This window comes from Lingula anatina, chromosome 2 (genome assembly GCF_051362555.1).
Source record: "Lingula anatina isolate TDL-2025a chromosome 2, LinAna3.0, whole genome shotgun sequence".
Taxonomy (NCBI): Eukaryota; Metazoa; Brachiopoda; class Lingulata; order Lingulida; family Lingulidae; genus Lingula; species Lingula anatina.
In genome coordinates this window covers 11,508,584-11,527,485 of record NC_141768.1, presented here as the reverse complement: position 1 = coordinate 11,527,485, position 18,902 = coordinate 11,508,584, and the positions used below count along the sequence as shown (strand labels likewise).

At 34.7% G+C, this 18,902-nt stretch overlaps 3 protein-coding genes across 4 annotated transcripts; 2 read left to right on the top strand and 1 right to left on the bottom strand.

The window, feature by feature from the left end:
- The first annotated feature begins 830 nt into the window (after window positions 1-830).
- On the top strand, window positions 831-3,578 carry LOC106159527 (UPAR/Ly6 domain-containing protein cold). Its single transcript, XM_087005826.1, has 4 exons — window positions 831-1,006; window positions 2,299-2,418; window positions 2,824-3,005; window positions 3,160-3,578. The coding sequence occupies exons 1-4, from the start codon at window positions 958-960 to the stop codon at window positions 3,238-3,240; spliced, it is 432 nt and encodes a 143-aa protein (XP_086861952.1). The 5' UTR covers window positions 831-957; the 3' UTR covers window positions 3,241-3,578.
- Window positions 3,579-4,264: 686 nt separating this feature from the next.
- On the bottom strand, window positions 4,265-6,309 carry LOC147763400 (large ribosomal subunit protein eL38). The gene is made up of 5 exons (XM_087005827.1): window positions 6,216-6,309; window positions 5,639-5,660; window positions 5,310-5,370; window positions 4,767-4,889; window positions 4,265-4,494 (listed from the first exon to the last, which is right to left on the bottom strand). The coding sequence occupies exons 2-5, from the start codon at window positions 5,639-5,641 to the stop codon at window positions 4,469-4,471; spliced, it is 213 nt and encodes a 70-aa protein (XP_086861953.1). The 5' UTR covers window positions 5,642-5,660; window positions 6,216-6,309; the 3' UTR covers window positions 4,265-4,468.
- Window positions 6,310-6,458: 149 nt separating this feature from the next.
- On the top strand, window positions 6,459-18,294 carry LOC106175192 (ribosome biogenesis protein BMS1 homolog). Of its 2 annotated transcripts, none has more exons than XM_013557069.3 (24): window positions 6,459-6,610; window positions 6,893-7,062; window positions 7,702-7,892; window positions 8,216-8,295; window positions 8,511-8,699; window positions 8,891-9,033; window positions 9,296-9,417; window positions 9,811-10,013; window positions 10,326-10,456; window positions 10,668-10,953; window positions 11,102-11,585; window positions 11,880-11,975; window positions 12,320-12,474; window positions 12,878-12,959; window positions 13,104-13,220; window positions 13,563-13,750; window positions 14,109-14,297; window positions 14,661-14,841; window positions 15,181-15,236; window positions 15,649-15,771; window positions 16,282-16,429; window positions 16,652-16,827; window positions 17,137-17,295; window positions 17,894-18,294. In XM_013557069.3, exons 2-24 carry the CDS (start codon window positions 6,899-6,901, stop codon window positions 18,101-18,103), a joined length of 3,873 nt encoding a protein of 1,290 aa, XP_013412523.2. In that variant the 5' UTR covers window positions 6,459-6,610; window positions 6,893-6,898; the 3' UTR covers window positions 18,104-18,294. The 2 variants fall into 2 exon arrangements, with proteins under 2 accessions (XP_013412523.2, XP_013412522.2); XM_013557068.3 differs by having other exon boundaries at window positions 6,470-6,610; window positions 6,883-7,062.
- The last annotated feature ends 608 nt before the right edge of the window (window positions 18,295-18,902 follow it).

Sequence of the window (18,902 nt, the reverse complement as noted above, 5' to 3'; positions counted from 1 at the left end):
ACCATATCTATCATACATAGATTGGTGTCTGAATGTAGTTTGATAATTTGACAACTGGCAAAGTCATTTTGACATATTTCAAACAATACGTGATTGCATACTGGGATGTACGCCTCCCCCAGTGTTAAAAACATTGCTAAGATCAAACATACCAGGCAAATTGCCGTCTGGATATACTATTTTGAACAGATTTTCATCGCGTGCATAATACTTTTCTTTTAACTTCCATCCATTCAAATCACTTTGAGCAAAATTCCTTCATTCCCACAAATCATTTTGCAACATAAGTCTAATTGACGTCGATATTTCAATCTTTCTTTGTAAGGTATAAAAGATTACAAAAGTCAAACTGTGTCATAGTGAAATGTGTCAGCTACAGGATCTTCGTTGGAAAACATTGACATCCAAAACAATATACGGAGGTACATGACAACAGAATGCAGTTACGACAGGACGGACCAAATTTGAAAAATAAAATACATTAACTAGTAATTAAAGTTAACAAAAGACAGCCATGGATAAAGGGCCAAAAACACGATAAACCTCAATTTTAAAGAGCATAATTCCCTAAATAGTAGCTTACTTTTTCTTTCTTGATACAATTTTTGTAACACTAAAAATGAGTTTTTGTGGTCCTTTTGCTTTAGTATCCTGGTGGATTGTCGCCAAACCCTCTTTTAACACAGGTACATAATTATTCTCTATTAATTTTCAGTTGATTTGAGTACACACTGTAAAGTGATAATTACACTACATCTGAAACTTCCCAGTCTGTCAAAACATATAGTCTAGCCAGTCATTGCTGACGACCAGTTTTACTTTCAGCTTTGCTTATATAAATATATTTTACCTGTCACCCCTCCCGCAGGTGACACTTAAGACGACCCACTTAACTTCCGCTTACAGAGGTCCAACGTTCTTTTAAACAACACCTATGAGGTGACACATCGGTCAACAATGCGACAACTTTACGGGCTGTTGTGCGTTCTTTGCAGTTTTTCTATAAGTAAGTATAATAAATAGTGAGTATAATTACGAATCTTGGTTAAAATGTTTCTGAAAAAAATGAAACCTAGTGCTAAAGGCGCGACTTTGTGTACACTTGTATTAACACACCTGAGCCTGGTGTACCCGTCCATTCAAGATGGCGGTATATGCATGCAAATTGCGGGATATTTGTTTATTCTTATCGTTTAATTCGGGCACTTCCACTTCTCTTCAGATTAAGAAGAAGCAACTTAGGTGCAATCGTTTAATTATGAGAAAGTCAATGAAGAATAACGCCGAAAATATACTTCACTTGTAAAATCCCGCCAAAAACGAAAGCAATTTCCATTCTGGAAGGCCTTTTACTTAAGAACATGTTCAAATGTCCAGAAAAACATGGGATTTTCCATCTGTTTGATTTTTTTAATCTAGAGAAAACAAGAATAGAACTACACGTACTACTACATAATCCGATTTGGGAAGGAGCTTTATTTATCTTCTTAAAAATTAGAGGGCATATCTGCCATAAAGAAGTATCATTATCATTATACTTTTATATAAGTCAATAAAGTCACATTTTAAGATGATAAAACTTACACAGAGGTCATTTTTAGCCAGGTGGTTTGACTTGGACTGTAGGCTGATGAAAGGAGTTATTTTCAGCGCGTATCTCTAAATAATCAGTATATTCTTCTCACCAGGTAGAAATGCTTAATTAACAGGATGTCGATAACACATTATTCATACACTCATTTCTTCCAAAATTCCTGTTTCACGATCTCTTGCATGACGTAATATCAGTGTTTTTGGGGAAGATACCTTTCTTGAATTCAAGGTGACATCCCAACTCAGCTTGTTAAGATCTTATCTCTTATCTGCAAAGTTCTCCAGTATTGATTCACCAGGTATAAACAAGCTTGCTAAGTGTCGCTCAAAGAGATAAAAGCACAGATGTGAACATCTCTATTTGTGAAAGACTTTTTGCTCCGATTCATTTTTATAGAAAATGCTTCTAATTGACGTAAGTCAAATAAAGAACAAAGTATAATTTTTGGCGAAAACATTTCATGTACCCCATAAAACCGATGTCATTTGATCTCATTCTTGAATCTAAGGCTTAATTGTAGTGGTGCCTGTTATGTAATGTTAACTACATACGGTGATTGATTTTTGTCATTTCCAGGCATTATTCTGAATTGGAAATATGCAAGATAAGAGAGGAACTCTTCCAGCCATAGTACTTTGATTTGTCAAAATGTGCGTGTCATTACCTTAAAGTAAAAGAATTATTTATATCTCCACATATTTCAGCCCTTGCATTAGAATGTTACGAGTGCAGGGACCAGGACAACAACAATGACCGGTGCGTGAAAGAACACAAACTGTGTGACCCACACCAAGACGCCTGCATAACTCAGGTGGAATGGAAAGGTAAGAGGTCCAGTATAAGATAAGTTCATTTATTGCTGATTTATTGGGGCCATATATAGACTATCAATAATATATTATAGCAAATTCTGTGGCAAGCTTGGAGGCTCAATTCCAACTGAATATGCCTCAGAGATAAAGTATGTGTAGATTCAAAAGGGTCGATGTTCTCCTTATCTGAATACCCTATGCAGGGGCGGATGCAGGATTATTTGAAGACCCCCCTTAAAATCCGCCACTGCTATGTTGAGACTGTAATTTGTAAATCCTTAGAGTGATTGGCTCCAAGTGACACATATGTAGGTCTTTTCAACACCATGTCCATCAAGTGGTTTAATCATTTATTGAAAAGAGTGTATTATATGAAGAAACAATCGATATACATGTATGATCTTCTGTCTGTTTCAGTCCCTCCCTACTGGACCCCACGTGCAGACCGTATATTCTACATTACCAAAGGATGTGACACTAGTGATAGTTGTAAGAAGATGCAGAGCCAGATTGCACCGATGTGCCGCCCGAACGACTACCAAATGGACTGGCACTGCATCCAGTGCTGCAAGGGAGACAGGTGTAACTTTGAGGCTACGGTGAGCTCTTCACTTTTAGTTTACAACTTAATTCAAGTTAAACTAGGCGGTAAGAATCAAATAAAGCCATAGCGTCAAAAGGAGATGAATATCAAAATTTTATGAAACTAGTTGTGCATCAAATGAATTAACATTTTTATTGTATCTTTTTCAGATGGGTGCAGGAACTGCAAGAGCCGGCGTTCTCAGCGTAGTTATTGGCCTATTTTCACTTCTCATGCTACGGATCTTCTAGTGCATTTTTATTACATCAAAACTTAGAAAACTGGAAAATTGTATTTACCACACATGATGCACCTTACAGTGATGGATACTCGTGTATATATAGTTCATTAACAGAATTCATTGTGGATTCCCACATTTGTGCTAAAAAGCATCAGGAAACACTTGTAGCATAGAGATTAGTGGCTTGGAACTGACGGTGCCATGCGTACGATTAGCGTAGGAAAATCCTTGTACATAGCGAAAAAGATTTTCAATTTTTTAATACCTTTCACTATTTTTATATTATAAATACTTGAAAGATTTATCAGAATTCAAAATAATGTAAATAAATTTTAATAATTAAAAAAACTCGTCTGTTTTACATCGTTGTTATATGAAAATTGCTTCAGAAATTTTTTTTGTATGTATTTGAAGTGATTTCGGTGTAAAATCTTAAAGTTGCCACTTGTTGGCAAAATACTCTTCCTCATCGATCTGTTTACCTTTTAATTTTTTTTCCTATGTCCAATGCCAATTTTACGTTTTTCATTCATCAAAAACAATACCCAAAAACATCCTTCATTTAAGACATTTTGCTTGTCTGAAGACACAGACCAAACCCGATCGTGAACAGGAAACGAGCTTTTTTCTACAATCATTGCAGTGTATCAATCTCAGGAAAAGATTATTTGAATAATAACAAATATCACCATCCATGGGGTAATCGATACTGGAAAATTGTTTGCAGTTCCCCTAAAAGATACTGGTATTATCAGTAAGAACGGGGAATTTTGTAGAAATGAAAGCAGACCTATCTTCTTTACGTGAAATGCACAAAATTTTGTATGCATATTCAAATCAAAAAGTGGAAATTAGAGCAAAATAATTAAAGGAATCACAGGAAACAATTTAAGCTGTATTTAAGTCCAATATACAACATCAGAAATAATCAATTGTGTGTGATGTTACAGTATTCGAACAACATAAGAGGGCACACACAAAAAAAGAAATAGTTCAACTAACATAAATTTATAATAACAACAACAACAAAATGATACAAATATTTTACGTTTATTTTTTTTTTTATGGTAGTAAATAAGATGTTGTTTCTCTTCAAGTATGTACCAAATTCTGCACTTTCCCATATAATTTGCCAAGGATGTAAAATGGTGCATCGACAGCCAAATCTCTCCTCATTAAGTCCAATCCACAGTTACATTGTCAGTTAGTTAAAGTTCTTACGAAAGGTCAAATGGAATTTACTTTAGCTCCTTAACTGCAAGACCTGAAAGCAAACAAACAGTGGGATTAAAATGTTTCTAAGAAACAGTTAAAGAAAACTGCAAATGAAAAATTCCACAAAAATTACATTATTGACTGGAACTTGAATCTCTGAACGTGCAAACTACTTCCAGGGAAAGTAATGGAGTAGTGAATATGTGTTGCCATGTTATTACAATAATCTTTTCAAAAAGCATTCACAATCTCATGCTTCATCATAAAGTATTTTTTTTATCCCGTTTCAAGATTTTACACCCTCTGGTTATAATGTCTTACCTGGTGGTAAGGACTGCTTTAGTTTCTCTGCCTTCTCTCTGTCTTGGATGACCAGTGTGTACAGATATTTGGTACATCTCACCTTGAACTTGACGTTATCACGGTTCTTCTTGATCTTTACAGCTGGAAACAGAGAGAACTCATACAATAGAGGCACACAAATAAATTATGTATACAATCATTATTTATTCATCATATTAAGAATTGTGGAAAATATAAATATGATTAAAAAATAAATAAATAAAAAAACATTGGCTTTATAGACAAATGAGCTTTAGCCTTTGTGGTCCAGTCACCTGGAGATCAAAAGCCCACTTTACTGCTCACAGCTACATTTCCTTTCTTTGGTTAACTGATCTGGAGACAAAGGTATACTGAACAAGTCCAACCTAGCCCATGTCTCTGCTCTGGTTCAGTCTACCTCACCAAATAAGGTATTCCCAATAAAGTTATATAATACTATATAGGATTTTTTATGTCTAGAAATTCATACAAGACAATTTTCAAGCATCCAAGCAGAAAAATTGTCTCTGGAGTACTTACATTTAGCATCTTTCCTCCTAGCTGTTAGGAGAAAGTCCTTAATCTCCATAATTTGTCTTGGCTACAAGAAAAAAATTCACATGTCATTATTATAGTTATTACCATCAAGGCCTCTGTTTCTGAGCAAAAACAACGATTTTAGTGTTTTAAAACTCAAATCTTTAAACTCTTGAGAAAGTTATTAAAATAATTGATTGAAGCCGAGTCCATAGTCTGTCAGGTTCTGGGATATGCCAGTGTTTGCACTTCAAGATCATCTGCAGGTGATGACCAAATATTCAATAATTAATAATTGATATATGAAGAATAAAATGTCTATAAGCACTTACCATCTTGCAATTTCTGTCGCTTCTGAAATGAAAAAAAAAATTCTTAAATATGTTGTCAAATTACCAAAAATCAAACTCACTTATGTCACTTAAAAGCTAGACCGATTGGTGTTAAATATTCCAGCTAGACATTTTATCAAACACAGACCTCACATGCACAGGTGTTGAGATTCGATATCTAAACGTTTTTTGCAGTCTTGGAAATTTCAGTAGGTAGGTAGCTTTTTGCACGCCACGGTCTACAGCAACTGTATGTTATAACTGCATTCAGACAAAAAGGGATACAAGACCTATCAAAAGACTGAACAGTCAGCGAATGCTAGTTGTATTCTAATCCACCTGATATATCTATGAGTAGGGACTTTACATTAACCACATAGTCTACTCGCGTACAGTCAATATTCCTAGTTACGTCTCTCTAAACATAAATAACAAGAAAAGTTGCCGCATTTGTGGAGTGCAAATGATACGTTTTGAAAGAATAATTATATATATTTCACAAAATAAAGCAAGATGCCTTAATCCAGCTTCATGAGGGACAGGATGATACTAGATTTAAAGTGTTCTGCCAACAGACCTTAGGACAGTAGAGAATGCACCGGAAAAGACCGAAAAAAGAGAACCGGATGTTGAATAAAACTTGAATTATGCTGGAACGAATTAGAATAACGTTCAATCCAAAAATAATTTCTCAAAGTTTTGAATTAAAACCACATACTTTTCTTTAAAGGAGAAGCTTCACAGTTATTTTCTCATTCGTTTAACATTTAATATTAACATATTAGTTTAATTAGTGTTTTGTGTTTTTGTTGTACAAATCTTCCATATTTTTGTTAAACCCAAAATGTGGAAGAGCGAGCCATGTGTTAGTCGTCGCGTGTAGTTTATTTTAGTGCAGGGTTGTAAATAGATATGTCATAAATGTATGTGTAAATCTCAAGCTTCAAAGGAATACGATATTTATTTACAAAGGTGAGCACTACTGGTTTTACTGTACTGATGTTCCGCACTATGTACAAGCACGTTGAATACCGTCATTTGCCAATATTGGCTACTACATTTTATTAGTAGTACTACTACTACAGTGTACTACAGACTGTATAGTGCTAATAGTGCCAGTGATGGAGCAGTGTAGTGGCATTATTTAAACAGTTACTGGAACCTCTGAGTAATAATGTACTACTGCTTGCTCCAAGAATGCATTAGATTAGTAGGAGATTCCAATAAACTCTTTCAATGTTTGGTTATTTCCAGGACAATATGGATGAAGATTCAAGGAAACCACACCGACTTCGTCACAGTGGTCCTAAAGCAGATAAAAAGAAAGCCAAAAACAAACATGAACAGGAGCTGACAGCTCAACAGAGAAACCCCAAAGCTTTTGGTTTCCACTCTGTCAACAAAGTAGCCAAGTCCGTGAAAAGGTAAAGTTGATGATATTTTTTCTGATGAAATTTAGAAATAAGAACTTCTCAGTAGTACTCATGCATATCATATCATATGTATTTTGAAAAGTGCACATAACTGTGGCAATTCTTCAATTTTTAAAGTAAATTATTATTTGGAGTTCATATTTTTAGCAGTTGACTGTGCAGTACTAGAGCCTATGTTCAATTGCCTTAACTAACATAGAAAGGGGATTTATTGTAATATGTTGCTGAATATTTGGTCATCACCTGCAGATGATCTTGAAGTGCAAACGCTGGTATATCCCAAAACCTGACAGACTATGGACTCAGCTTGTACATTTTCACTGTTTGGTGGCAGTGATGAAGTTTGAGCCAGATTCACATCATAACTCTGTTATTTGGCTGTTAATTTGGAATTTGATTCCATGCTCTTATTGTGCATTGTACTAAAAGAGTGAAATTCTAGATATGTTATTGGACCAACGTGTGCAAATACATGGCTGGTAGTGTATATACACAGAGACAAGTCATACCCTTGAACCACACGTTTAATAATTGAAAATTAAAGAAAATTTATAATGCATGAGAAGAAGTACTGGCAGTTAGTTTTCATGCATGTCTTGTGACATCATGCAGTTATTGACCTTATTCCAGGACCCTAGACATCCACACCAAGAAGACCCATATCCCAGAAGTAGACAGGACCCCTGTAGAGCCTCCGCCAGTTGTAGTAGCTGTAGTAGGTCCACCTAAAGTTGGGAAAACTACACTTCTCAGTTGCTTGATAAAGAACTTCACAAAACAAAAACTGACAAGTGTCCAGGGCCCTGTTACCATTGTGTCAGGTATGCATGGTCAGCTCTTATTCTGTAAACCGGTTATAATTTATAATTTTACTTCAACCAGTAAATTTTCAGGGCAATAGCAATTTTTTTCGTAAGTTTGTTTTCCAACTGAAAAAATGATATGATAATTATAATTGTCAAAATTTATTTTTCCTTCAAAAGTTGCAAAGAGCAAATTGGAAGAAAGAGAGAAGTTGTATTTTGATATTTTAAGTGCAGTAGATTTTTTCTTACCCATAAGCAAATTAAACTGTATACGTACAATATCTAAGATTTTGCAAAATGATTTCTGCATTCTAATTCAGAATTTTAATTGATTTTAGGCAAGAAAAGAAGACTTACTTTGTTGGAGTGCAATAATGATGTCAATTCCATGATAGATGTGGCTAAAGTGGCAGACTTGGTAATGTGCTTTAATAAGAATTACGAATAATGTTGTACTAATTACAGACCACAGTATTTTTTTAACAAACTTTATGATAAAATTTCCTGCCTATTTTCAATATTTACAACATTTTATTTGAAAATGTACACAATATCTGTACCTAACAATGAAGTTTATGCAAACATGTTATTTGTTTGAAAATAGAGATAAAGATATTGTAACTTGATCTTCAGGTGCTTCTGCTCATAGATGCAAGTTTTGGGTTTGAAATGGAAACATTTGAATTTTTGAATATTTGCCAAGTTCATGGTTTCCCAAAGATCATGGGAGTATTGACTCACCTGGACATGTTCAGGAATACCAAGAAACTGAGGAAGACAAAGAAAAGGCTGAAACATAGGTTTTGGACTGAAATTTATCAGGTACCACTCCATAAAGGATGTAATGCTAACAAATTGTGAAATGACTATTTGATTAGTTTCAACATTTTATTTAGTAATAGTCTTGAGTAAACATTCACCAAATTGAAGTTTTTTAATGAACATGTTAAACACATAACATACATGTTTTGTTCAAGGAACATTTCAATTATGAGGAGTATGTTACATTTCAGGGAGCAAAACTTTTCTACCTGTCTGGAATGGTGAATGGCGAATACCAGAAAACTGAAGTTCACAACCTTGGGAGGTTTATTTCTGTGATGAAGTTTCGACCATTACATTGGAGAACCACCCATCCCTATCTACTAGCTGACAGGTAATAGAAAATTAACACAAATCAATGTTGCCTAACTGACAAAAAATATGTACACACTTCACTATCACAGCTGACAGGTAACAGAAAACGACACACATCCCTATCTACAAAAAGATGACAGGAAACAAGTTAAACAGAAGTTTATATTGAGACATGGGATAGTCTCCTGCATTAGCACTGGTCACATGAGAAATCAATGAACGTAGTGCTAGTAAGATTGACCTATTAAAATGTGTATTAAATTTTTCTCTTACTCTGATAGAATGGAGGATCTGACGGATCCTGAACTCATCAGACAGAATGCCAAGTGTGACAGGACAGTTTGTTTATATGGCTATGTGAGGGGAACACACTTTAAGAGCAACTGTAACGTCCACCTGCCAGGTAAGTGATGTTGAGAAAGGTCTTTTGTAATCATGAAAATGATCTAGTGGCATTTGAATTTTGTATGTTTGTGAATAATTAATAAAATAATGAACTTCTGGAGAACTGAAAATATTTAGAAGAACTGCTGTGAACTTGAAAGTGGAATTTTATCTGGTGTATTTGTGAATGATCATTATGCTATGATGCTAAAAATGAGAGAAACAAAATTTTTGATTTTTGTTTTTAAATGCATATTTAAAAAATGGTTACTGCTTATAACATTTGAAACAAATGGTTGGATTACATGTTAAAGTTTGCTGAATAGACAAATTGAATTTTGGGTTTTTGGATAGATATGCTTTTTCTACACAAGCACACATTTTCATCTGGTCTTTAATATCTTCTGCATAGGAGCGGGAGACTTTTCTGTAAAAGACATCAGTTTCCTCCCAGACCCCTGTCCTCTGCCTGAGAGGGAAAACCGACGCTCCCTGAATGAAAGTGAACGTTTGATTTATGCCCCTATGTCAGGTGTGGGAGGAATAGTTTATGACAAAGATGCAGTGTACATTGACCTAGGTGGTAGCCATTCTCATACTCAGCAGGCAGTGGAGGTAAGCAAGTTTAAACAGTGATTTGACAGAGTATATTATATTATATTCTCTGTTGAAAATGTCTCAAAGTTATATTTTCTGTACCTACATTGACCGTAAAAGAATTAAAAAAATCCAAACTAAAAGAAAAGTACCTGATGTCTTAAATGCACAGAATGTCTTATGAATGGCCAGTCAACTAAGTCATTACATTAGAAATGGCATAAAACATTGAATCCAACTCAATAATTGACTTACAACTAGGAGAAAGAATTATAAATGGTAATTAGTAGCCCTCCTGAAATTTCTCTTTCATTTTTTGTCATGATTTAGGAGGATGCTCCCATCAATGAATTAGTTGCTACCATGAAGAACCCGATGAAGACCCTCGAGGACAAGATGGCCACCAGTGAGTTAACTCTGTTCAAGAATGCAGCACCACTCACAGAGGCTGACATACACAGGTGGGTGGCATCTGGGCAGCTGGATAGGATTTCAAAATAAATGGCAAAAATAAAATGGTTTTATGATCCCTTTAAGAGCAAAAACCTGACATATACCTGTTAAGGTGTACTTCATACAACCATTTTGTGACTAAATCTGATATTTATATAGTGGTTAAATGTATGAAGGAAAAAGCTGTTGAACAAATTTGGTGTTCTTTTGTTTTAATAGAATGAACCTATCTGGACAGCAGGAAGAGAAAACTGTGGCTGATGCAGTAAATGGCAGAGACAGAAGAAAAGCAGTCTTTGGTGAAAATACAGATGATGAAGAGGACGATGAAGAGGATAAAGATGATGATGATGATGAAGAGGATGAAGATAGTGATGATGACGTTGGAGGTGATGATGAGGATACAGATGGGGATGAGGAGCAGGATGAAACAGAGGAAGATTTCAGTAAACCTGGAGCTCTCAAAACAGAGATGTTTACAAGATCAGCAAAGAAAAGGAAAATGGTATATGCATTTCCATTTCAGCTTGTAATTCCAGATAATTCCTGACATTTTCTGCTGAATTTACTTAATAGTTACTGTTCATTCTGCTTCTAGATGGCAATGCTGTTATATAAGCATACTTTAAACTGCTAAATATTTTATCTTCCAGGATGGAGAAGAGGAAAACGTGGCATTTGCTGATAGTGATGATGACCTAGAAGAAAATTTTCAGTTGTTTACACCTGTAGCTGAAAAAAAGAATACACCAAGAAAACAATCAAATATAAATAGTTCAAGTAGTAGTCGTGGAACAGGAGGAGGACAGCACATGGATGTTGAAATCAATTATAAAGCTGATTCAGAAACTGATTCTGAAATGGAATCTACTGAAATAGATGATGGTGTTGTGGAAAAAAGAAAAAAGAGGACTAAGGTTAGTGAACAAGAACAGGTTACACACAGGAAAGGATCCAGAGAAGAAAAATATGGATTGAATGACAGAATAGATGAAAAACAAGACTCTTCAGATAATGAATGTGGTGAACATGTCGGTAATGGTGCTGAAGATGGTAGTGAGGAAGATGAAGATGATGAAGAGTATCAAGAAAAAGAAGATTATGATGCTAGGGAGGATAATCTGAATGAAGAATCTGGTATGGTTGTAGTCTTGTCTTGAATTGCATTTTTGACTTGTTAATAGAAGGTAATAAAGGACTTTTATTACAGGTTGGAATAGAATGTGCAAATGAAATGTTTTACTATAGGTTGGAATACCCAGTTGTCTCCACATTGACAAAAAATATTAATTGATTTCAAAATGAAGTTAAGATACCATTTTTTATCTCAAAACTTTCATAGTTTTTAAAAATAATTCTGTTTTGTTGGATGAAAGAATTGGAGATTTGAATAGAATTATGAAATTGCTTTTTCGCATGTGTTTTTAAAAGGACTGTTGCGGTGGAAAGAAAACATTGCAGAAAAAGCATCCCAATCATTTCTTAAGAATAAACAAACCAATTGGAGGAAAATTGTGTATGGACACGGTGAGTTAGTGAATTTCATTAATTTTTACTTACAGTTAATAATTATTCATTGTGCCAAATTTTGAATTAATCTTGATAGAAGTAAATTTACTGACTGTTATACAATCAGAAATATATCCAACTAAGGGAATTTCACTTTTGTCAAGTCTTCCTGACAAGTTCTGCTTTTACTCACCAAGGTTTCCACTCTTTTTTTACAGGAGGTCTTCTCTGTCTTTCTTCTTCTTTCCTGAGTGTGATAATGATATATACAATATTATAACATCATTGCCCATATGGTTATAAAATTTAGATGTCTGTACTGTTAAATTTCTTTGTTAAATTCTTATTTCATTTTGTTTCAGAAAGTGAAGACTATGATGGTGAATCTGAAGAGGAGGGGGAAGTGGGTGGCCTTTTTAAGATTTCTAAGAAGAAAAAAGATCAGAGAAAAGGAATTGATGGCTTTGATTGCTCAAGAGATGCTACTGGACAAAACCAGGAATGGAATATTCAAGAGGTACAACTCCTAAAAAGATATGAACTTTGTATCATTAGATCGAAGTTAAAATTGTGTTTGGTCTTACCCAAATATGGAATGTACATGTGAAAAGTACAAATGAGTTAACCTTGATGAATAGGTTTGCAGTAGTAGTTGGTGTTGGAATTGGGGTGTAAATGTGCAAACATAAATGTTTTAGGAAAGCAAACGACATATTATAAAATAAAAATGCAGTGGTCAAAATTGGTAGAGGCTACAAGGTGTTGTCACAAAGTTTTTTTTTTTTTTGTTAGGTACTTATATTTTTTTTACTTAACACATGGTTACTAAGCAATCCACTCTCACAAGATTTAGAGATAGTATTAAGTGTTGTGTCCTGTATTAGCGTGCTGATTATCTCTGATTTCATCTCTCTGATTAGCTGTTGGAGAGCATCCAGGACTGCTTTGTTACTGGAAAGTGGGACAAAAGTGAAGATGCCAAGGCTTTACTGGATCAAGATGGTAAGTTACATTTATACTGCCATTATGTAATGTTTAAAAATATTCACATATGACTATGTATGTCAGTTTGAATAAAAGTTTGATATCCTACCATTTTAATGTTTTCTGCATTGTTTGTTTTGAAACCTGTGTGTTACATTACAGATGATTTGTATGGGGCATTTGAAGACCTTGAGACGGGTGAAGTCATGGAGGACCATCAGCAAGAAGATGAGGAGGAAGAAGAAGATGCAGAAGATGGTGGTGGAGGTGAAGATAAAGGTACATTGTACTTTGAAGTTCATTGAACTCTGTATTCTTTATGTACAAATGCAGTACACATTTGTTCAGATTATTCCTGCTTTTTGGTAGCTACTTAACCTGCATTGCCCACGAATACAAGTACTACTTAATAACCTGTGTTGCCCACAAATACAAGTACTAACATGATGTATTCATTACCCTAAGGAAAGTTCTGTATTGATTGCTAACTCTGTTGCATGTCTTTGGGTGAAAATTGGATATATTACCATATGTATTTCCAATTTTCCTTATATCCGTTGTGTATCTATATCTACATGTTTTCATGTAAGTATGTGTAAATATATATTTATTCTATTGCAGATGTGGAAAAACCTAAAATGAAACGCGACATGACTAAGGAAGAAAGGAAGCAAAAAGCACTGGACAAACGTGCAGAAAAGAAACGCAAATTGAAAGCCATGTTTGATGCGGAGTACGATGCAAGTGGCGGAGGTGGTGAAGAATCTTTTTATGACGAGTGGAGAAGTGAAATGGAGCAGCAAGCACAGGTGACAGTAGTAGCACGTAGTTATATGGACACCAACCACAACCATATTTCAAGGGGTATTAAGTCAACTCTTACGATTTGTATAGCTAAATGAGCCTGTGTGTGTGTATGGTGTAAAATCTTACCATTTTACCCAAGTGGGTCATAGATGTGAAAATTTATCTTATTTCATTTACAGCCTTCTTCCCCTGGACCATTACCTCTATTTACACTATATGTTGAAGCAGGGTCAGTTAGATATATTAATGTGAGGATCAGTGAGGAGTGGACCATTTGTAAAAATAGCATATTATTTGTTGAAACAAACTTTCTCTCATCTTAAATAAAAAAATCTGCCAACAGCTATTATTTCCTTTTAGTTAAACCGAGCTGAGTTTGAGAACCTAGATGAAGACTTGAGGGTGCAGTATGAAGGCTTTAGACCAGGGCTGTATGTGCGTGTGCAGCTGGACAACATGCCCTGTGAATTTATTGACCATTTTGACCCAACATACCCAGTCATCCTTGGTGCTTTACTAAGTGCAGAGGACACTATTGGTTATGTCAATGTAAGTCGATGATCAGGGCAGGCTGTATAGCACTCCTTAACACTTTTTATGTTCATGTTTAAGGTTACTATACCTGCAGTGACTCACAACTGGGTGTTTTTGCATTAATGAATACTCCTTCATTTTCAAACTCCACAAACTACCATGTATCAGTAGGTATATTTCAAAGAATAACTTACATAAAAGTTTTGTTGTTTTGTGCACATTTCTATTAAGATTAAAGTGGGTTTTGATGTTTGTTTTACTTATTCTTGACAGCACTATATAGAACCCATTAGTATATAGTTCAACTTTACTTTATGTCAATACATACATTTCTGAGTCATTACTATTGTGTCAAAACATTAATGTTTATTTTTTCAGCTAAGAGTTAAGAAACACAGGTGGCATAAGAAGATTTTGAAGACCAAGGACCCTCTCATTATTTCCTTGGGTTGGCGTAGGTTCCAAACCATTCCTCTGTACTCTATTCAGGATCACAACATGAGGCAGAGGCTGCTGAAGTATACGCCTGAACACATGCATTGTACTGCTAGTATTTGGGGTCAGTAGCACTTCATATTGATCTTCCCAGTCTTTTTAGGCCCATTTGTAATTATAAATACATAACACTATGTTCCACTAAAAGCACCAATCTGTGTATCTGTTTAAACTAACCACCAAGGTTAAAAATATTATTATTCTTGTCTGTTGTTTCAAGTTATTAGTACATAGGGAATTCCAGTGACTTCTAACTTTGATGTTTACTGTACAAATACAGCTCTGCAGTGGTGCAGGGGATAAATGTATCATTGTCAAAGTTTTCTCTTAAAATAATTTATTCGTTGACAACTAAGATCAACCAAGTGTCTAGAGTTTTATCTGCCCAGTGTTTGTATTGCAGGTCCCATCACCCCCCAGGGCACTGGTTTCTTGGCTGTCCAGACAGTAGCTGGCACTGTGAGTAGACTGGACACTACTTGATTAGTGGTCATATTTTCTACATACTTGGTACATTGTTGAAAATGAATGCACTTTCAGGTGTCTGATAAATTTGACAAATCTAGTACCACTGAGAACTTCCAGGCAATCCTGAGAGCTGATTCATTCAAAGGACGATGTGTATATAGCTATACATATGATTAGGGGTGCTTTAATACATCATGGATTCCAATTACTGTTTTTACTATATTTTCTTTCTATATTTTAAAAGATAAACAAAGTTTCAAAGTTTTAAATAACAATAAGTAGTTTACAGCATATACATTCAGTATTTTTCATGGCTCACCTTAATTTTACAAATAAAATACCAGACATGCTTTTTGAGACAACACTGAGGAGACCATTTATTTGTCTTTATTACATTTACTAGCCAGACTTCAGAATAGCAGCAACTGGAGTTGTGTTGGAGCTGGACAAATCTGTGACTGTTGTGAAGAAGCTTAAACTCACAGGAACTCCCTACAAGATCTATAAAAAGACTGCATTTATCAAGGTCAGTAACAGGCATTTTTTAAACAGAGAACAAGTACAAAAATAGACAGAAAAAGGGGTTTCAGCCAAGCCGAACTGGTCTGATATGCTAGTTTTAATATAGACTGTTTCTAAATGATTCCAACCATTTATGAACTAAAATCGGGATATATCAAAATGAAATGCATGCTGTTTGTGCTACATGTTTGTCCTAGCTGAATACTGAAGGTAGCCACTGCTAAGAAAGACCCTGTTCTGATGCTTTTACAGCTCAACTGTTGTTGCCTGCCTATTATATTCAGTTATTACTGTTACTACAGCATCATCTTAGCCAGTAGAATGTATTATTGAAGCCTTCTTGTGAAAAATCAATCTTACTGAAATTAGAAACATTTTGTACTGAAAATTTTGATATGTGAAATGTAGTCTGTTTTTTTTTTTTTTTTTTTTTTTTTTTTTTTTTTTTTTTTTTTTTTTTATAACAATATGAGAAGTTTTACTTCATGTTAAGTGGGTCTATTGACTATTTCAGGGCATGTTTAACTCTGCACTGGAAGTGTCCAAATTTGAAGGTGCCAGCATCCGTGCTGTTAGCGGCATCCGTGGCCAGATAAAGAAACCAGTTCGCACACCTGAGGGAGCTTTTAGAGCAACTTTTGAGGACAAACTCTTATTGAGTGGTTAGTTGTGTGATTAGCTCTGTAAATAGTTTGTCAGTTATTTGTGTCGAGATGTTCAGCTTTGGTTAGATGTTTGAAATTTTAATATTTCTAGCAGGTCTGAAAACAAAAATTTAGTCTTTACCAAAAATGTTTATTTCTGCCAGAGAATTTTAATATTTGTCTACATGGTCATAACTGAGATAATGCAAAGCATTGAGCTAAAATGACATTAAATTTCAGACATTGTATTCGTGCGAACATGGTACCGTGTTGAGGTACCAAAGTTTTACAACCCTCTCACCACCCTCCTCCTTCCCCTACAACAGAGGAGTCAGTGGGAAGGCATGAAGACATTGGGACAGCTGAAGAGGGAGAAGGGGATAAAAGCAGAGGCCAATCCAGATTCTTCCTATAAGGTACATCTCAACCTGTCCTCATGACAACATTTGGTTCTCAGTTTTCACCATCTTGATATTGAAATGTGTACTGGTTTTACTGTTTTTGTGAAAAATTATGAAAGCTTAGGCTGACACTTTGGATTCATTAATGTTGTGCCTGATTTGTTTTGTAGGGCATTAATATATCTCGTAATTGAGTTTGTGAGGGCACAAGTATATGTATCTTCCATAGTAAAGTTTTAGCTATGTATTTGACATGTAATGCATTTGCATATGCACTTTTTGTGAAGCACAATTCTTAGTGAGGAAATGCTTACCATGTTTCAGTCCATTGAGAGAAAGGGTCGCAGTTTTCATCCTTTGGTTATACCCAAGCACCTGCAGCGTGATTTACCATTCAAAGACAAGCCAAAGGTAGCCACAAGACAGAAGGATCCCGTGCAGGCACAGAGGGTAGCAGTTGTCAGAGAACCCAAGGAAAGAAAGGTTTGTATCAAGGCCTTTCATCACATCGTGTGTTACACTTTATCTGTATCCAAACAATAAAGGGATAACAACTGTTTGTATGATATCCATATTTCACAATAAATACATTTAAACAACTCATTTAAGTATAATAAATGCTATTTTACCACCAAAACAGCAGTTAACACGATTATTCTGGAATTTGTGAGAGAATATTACAAAAAACCAAACTATTTAGAAAAAAACCAGAGACTAACTTTGAATGTAGGCATGGATTAATAATCCATTAGTAAGTATGGGAAAATTGTCTGTTACCCCAGGAAAATTTAATTTTTTGGCTAAAATGAAGAGTTGTTATCCATTAACTTGTCAAAAACCTTGAAGATGCTGCAGTATGTTGAATAGTGATTAACATTAAGTAACCTTTTAGCTTGTCTTACCAGTTCAAAATCAGTGCTGATACAATTGCTGTATTGTATATGAAAAAATCTTATGTACTCCAGAAAGGAATGTGTTAACTACAATAAAGTTGTTACTTTAATTCTCTTCATTTTTTAAGGTGATTGTGTTGAATCTTTTCCAGTTTTTTTAATTAAACATATAATTTACATGTTTTTAGGTTGCTGAGTTAATGAAGATGTTGAAGACATTACATGAGCACAAAATGAAGCAAAGACGTTCTCAAATGAGAGAGCGTGCACAGCAGCATGAGAAGGATAAAAGAAAAATTGAAATGAAAAGGACAGAAAAGCAGAAAGTTGTGAAGAAACAAATTTACAGAGTATTAGGCCAAATTGAGAAAAAGAAGAAAAGGCATGAAAAGGAATAAAATTAATAAACAGATAACATTTTTAAATATCATAGAGAAGACCATGCATCCATCCAATACAAGTCACAATCCTGTATCTTTGAACATTTTCTTTAAAATCATTAAATTATCAAATAGTCTCTCTGAAACTGCATTTGTATGATATGTATCTTTTTGAGCTACAGAAATTAAATGGAGAACTAAAAACAAAATGATCTTTGTAACTTCTTTACTATGTCAAAAAGTGAAATATAACCCAGTTGAGCAAGACGTTAAACAACACTTTGATAACGTTGACAAATACTGATAAATACAGATGAGAAAGTAGGTCAAGAAACATACCTACAATAATAAAACTAAATCAAATTTTACTTAGGCAGTCAATTAGCAGTTTATTACCAAGAATTTTAAAAGAAAATTTTACTTTGAGAGAGATATTTTAAGTGACAAGCATACAAGATTGGTGCCAAGTTGAAATTTTGTTGCCTATGTCCCATTGTTGTTACCTAGTATGGTGGACATGCGGATATATACTGACAGTCAATGAAAACGCATCAGAAAACTTTCTTGTACTTTTTTTACCGAGAATCATTTCCAACCATATAAACTAGTACATATGCACTTGTTTGGTCATAAGAGAGTGGGCTGACCACTCGGATGTTTAAAATTTCGGCTTCAGTGATTTTGTGATCAGCTGTTACAAAATCGTGTTTTTCCCGTTTTCGTGATTGGTATGAATTAATCAGGTTCAATATATGGTGATTAATTAAGCCTATTTAAGGTAGTCACCAAATCCAGTATGACACATGACAAAAAAAGT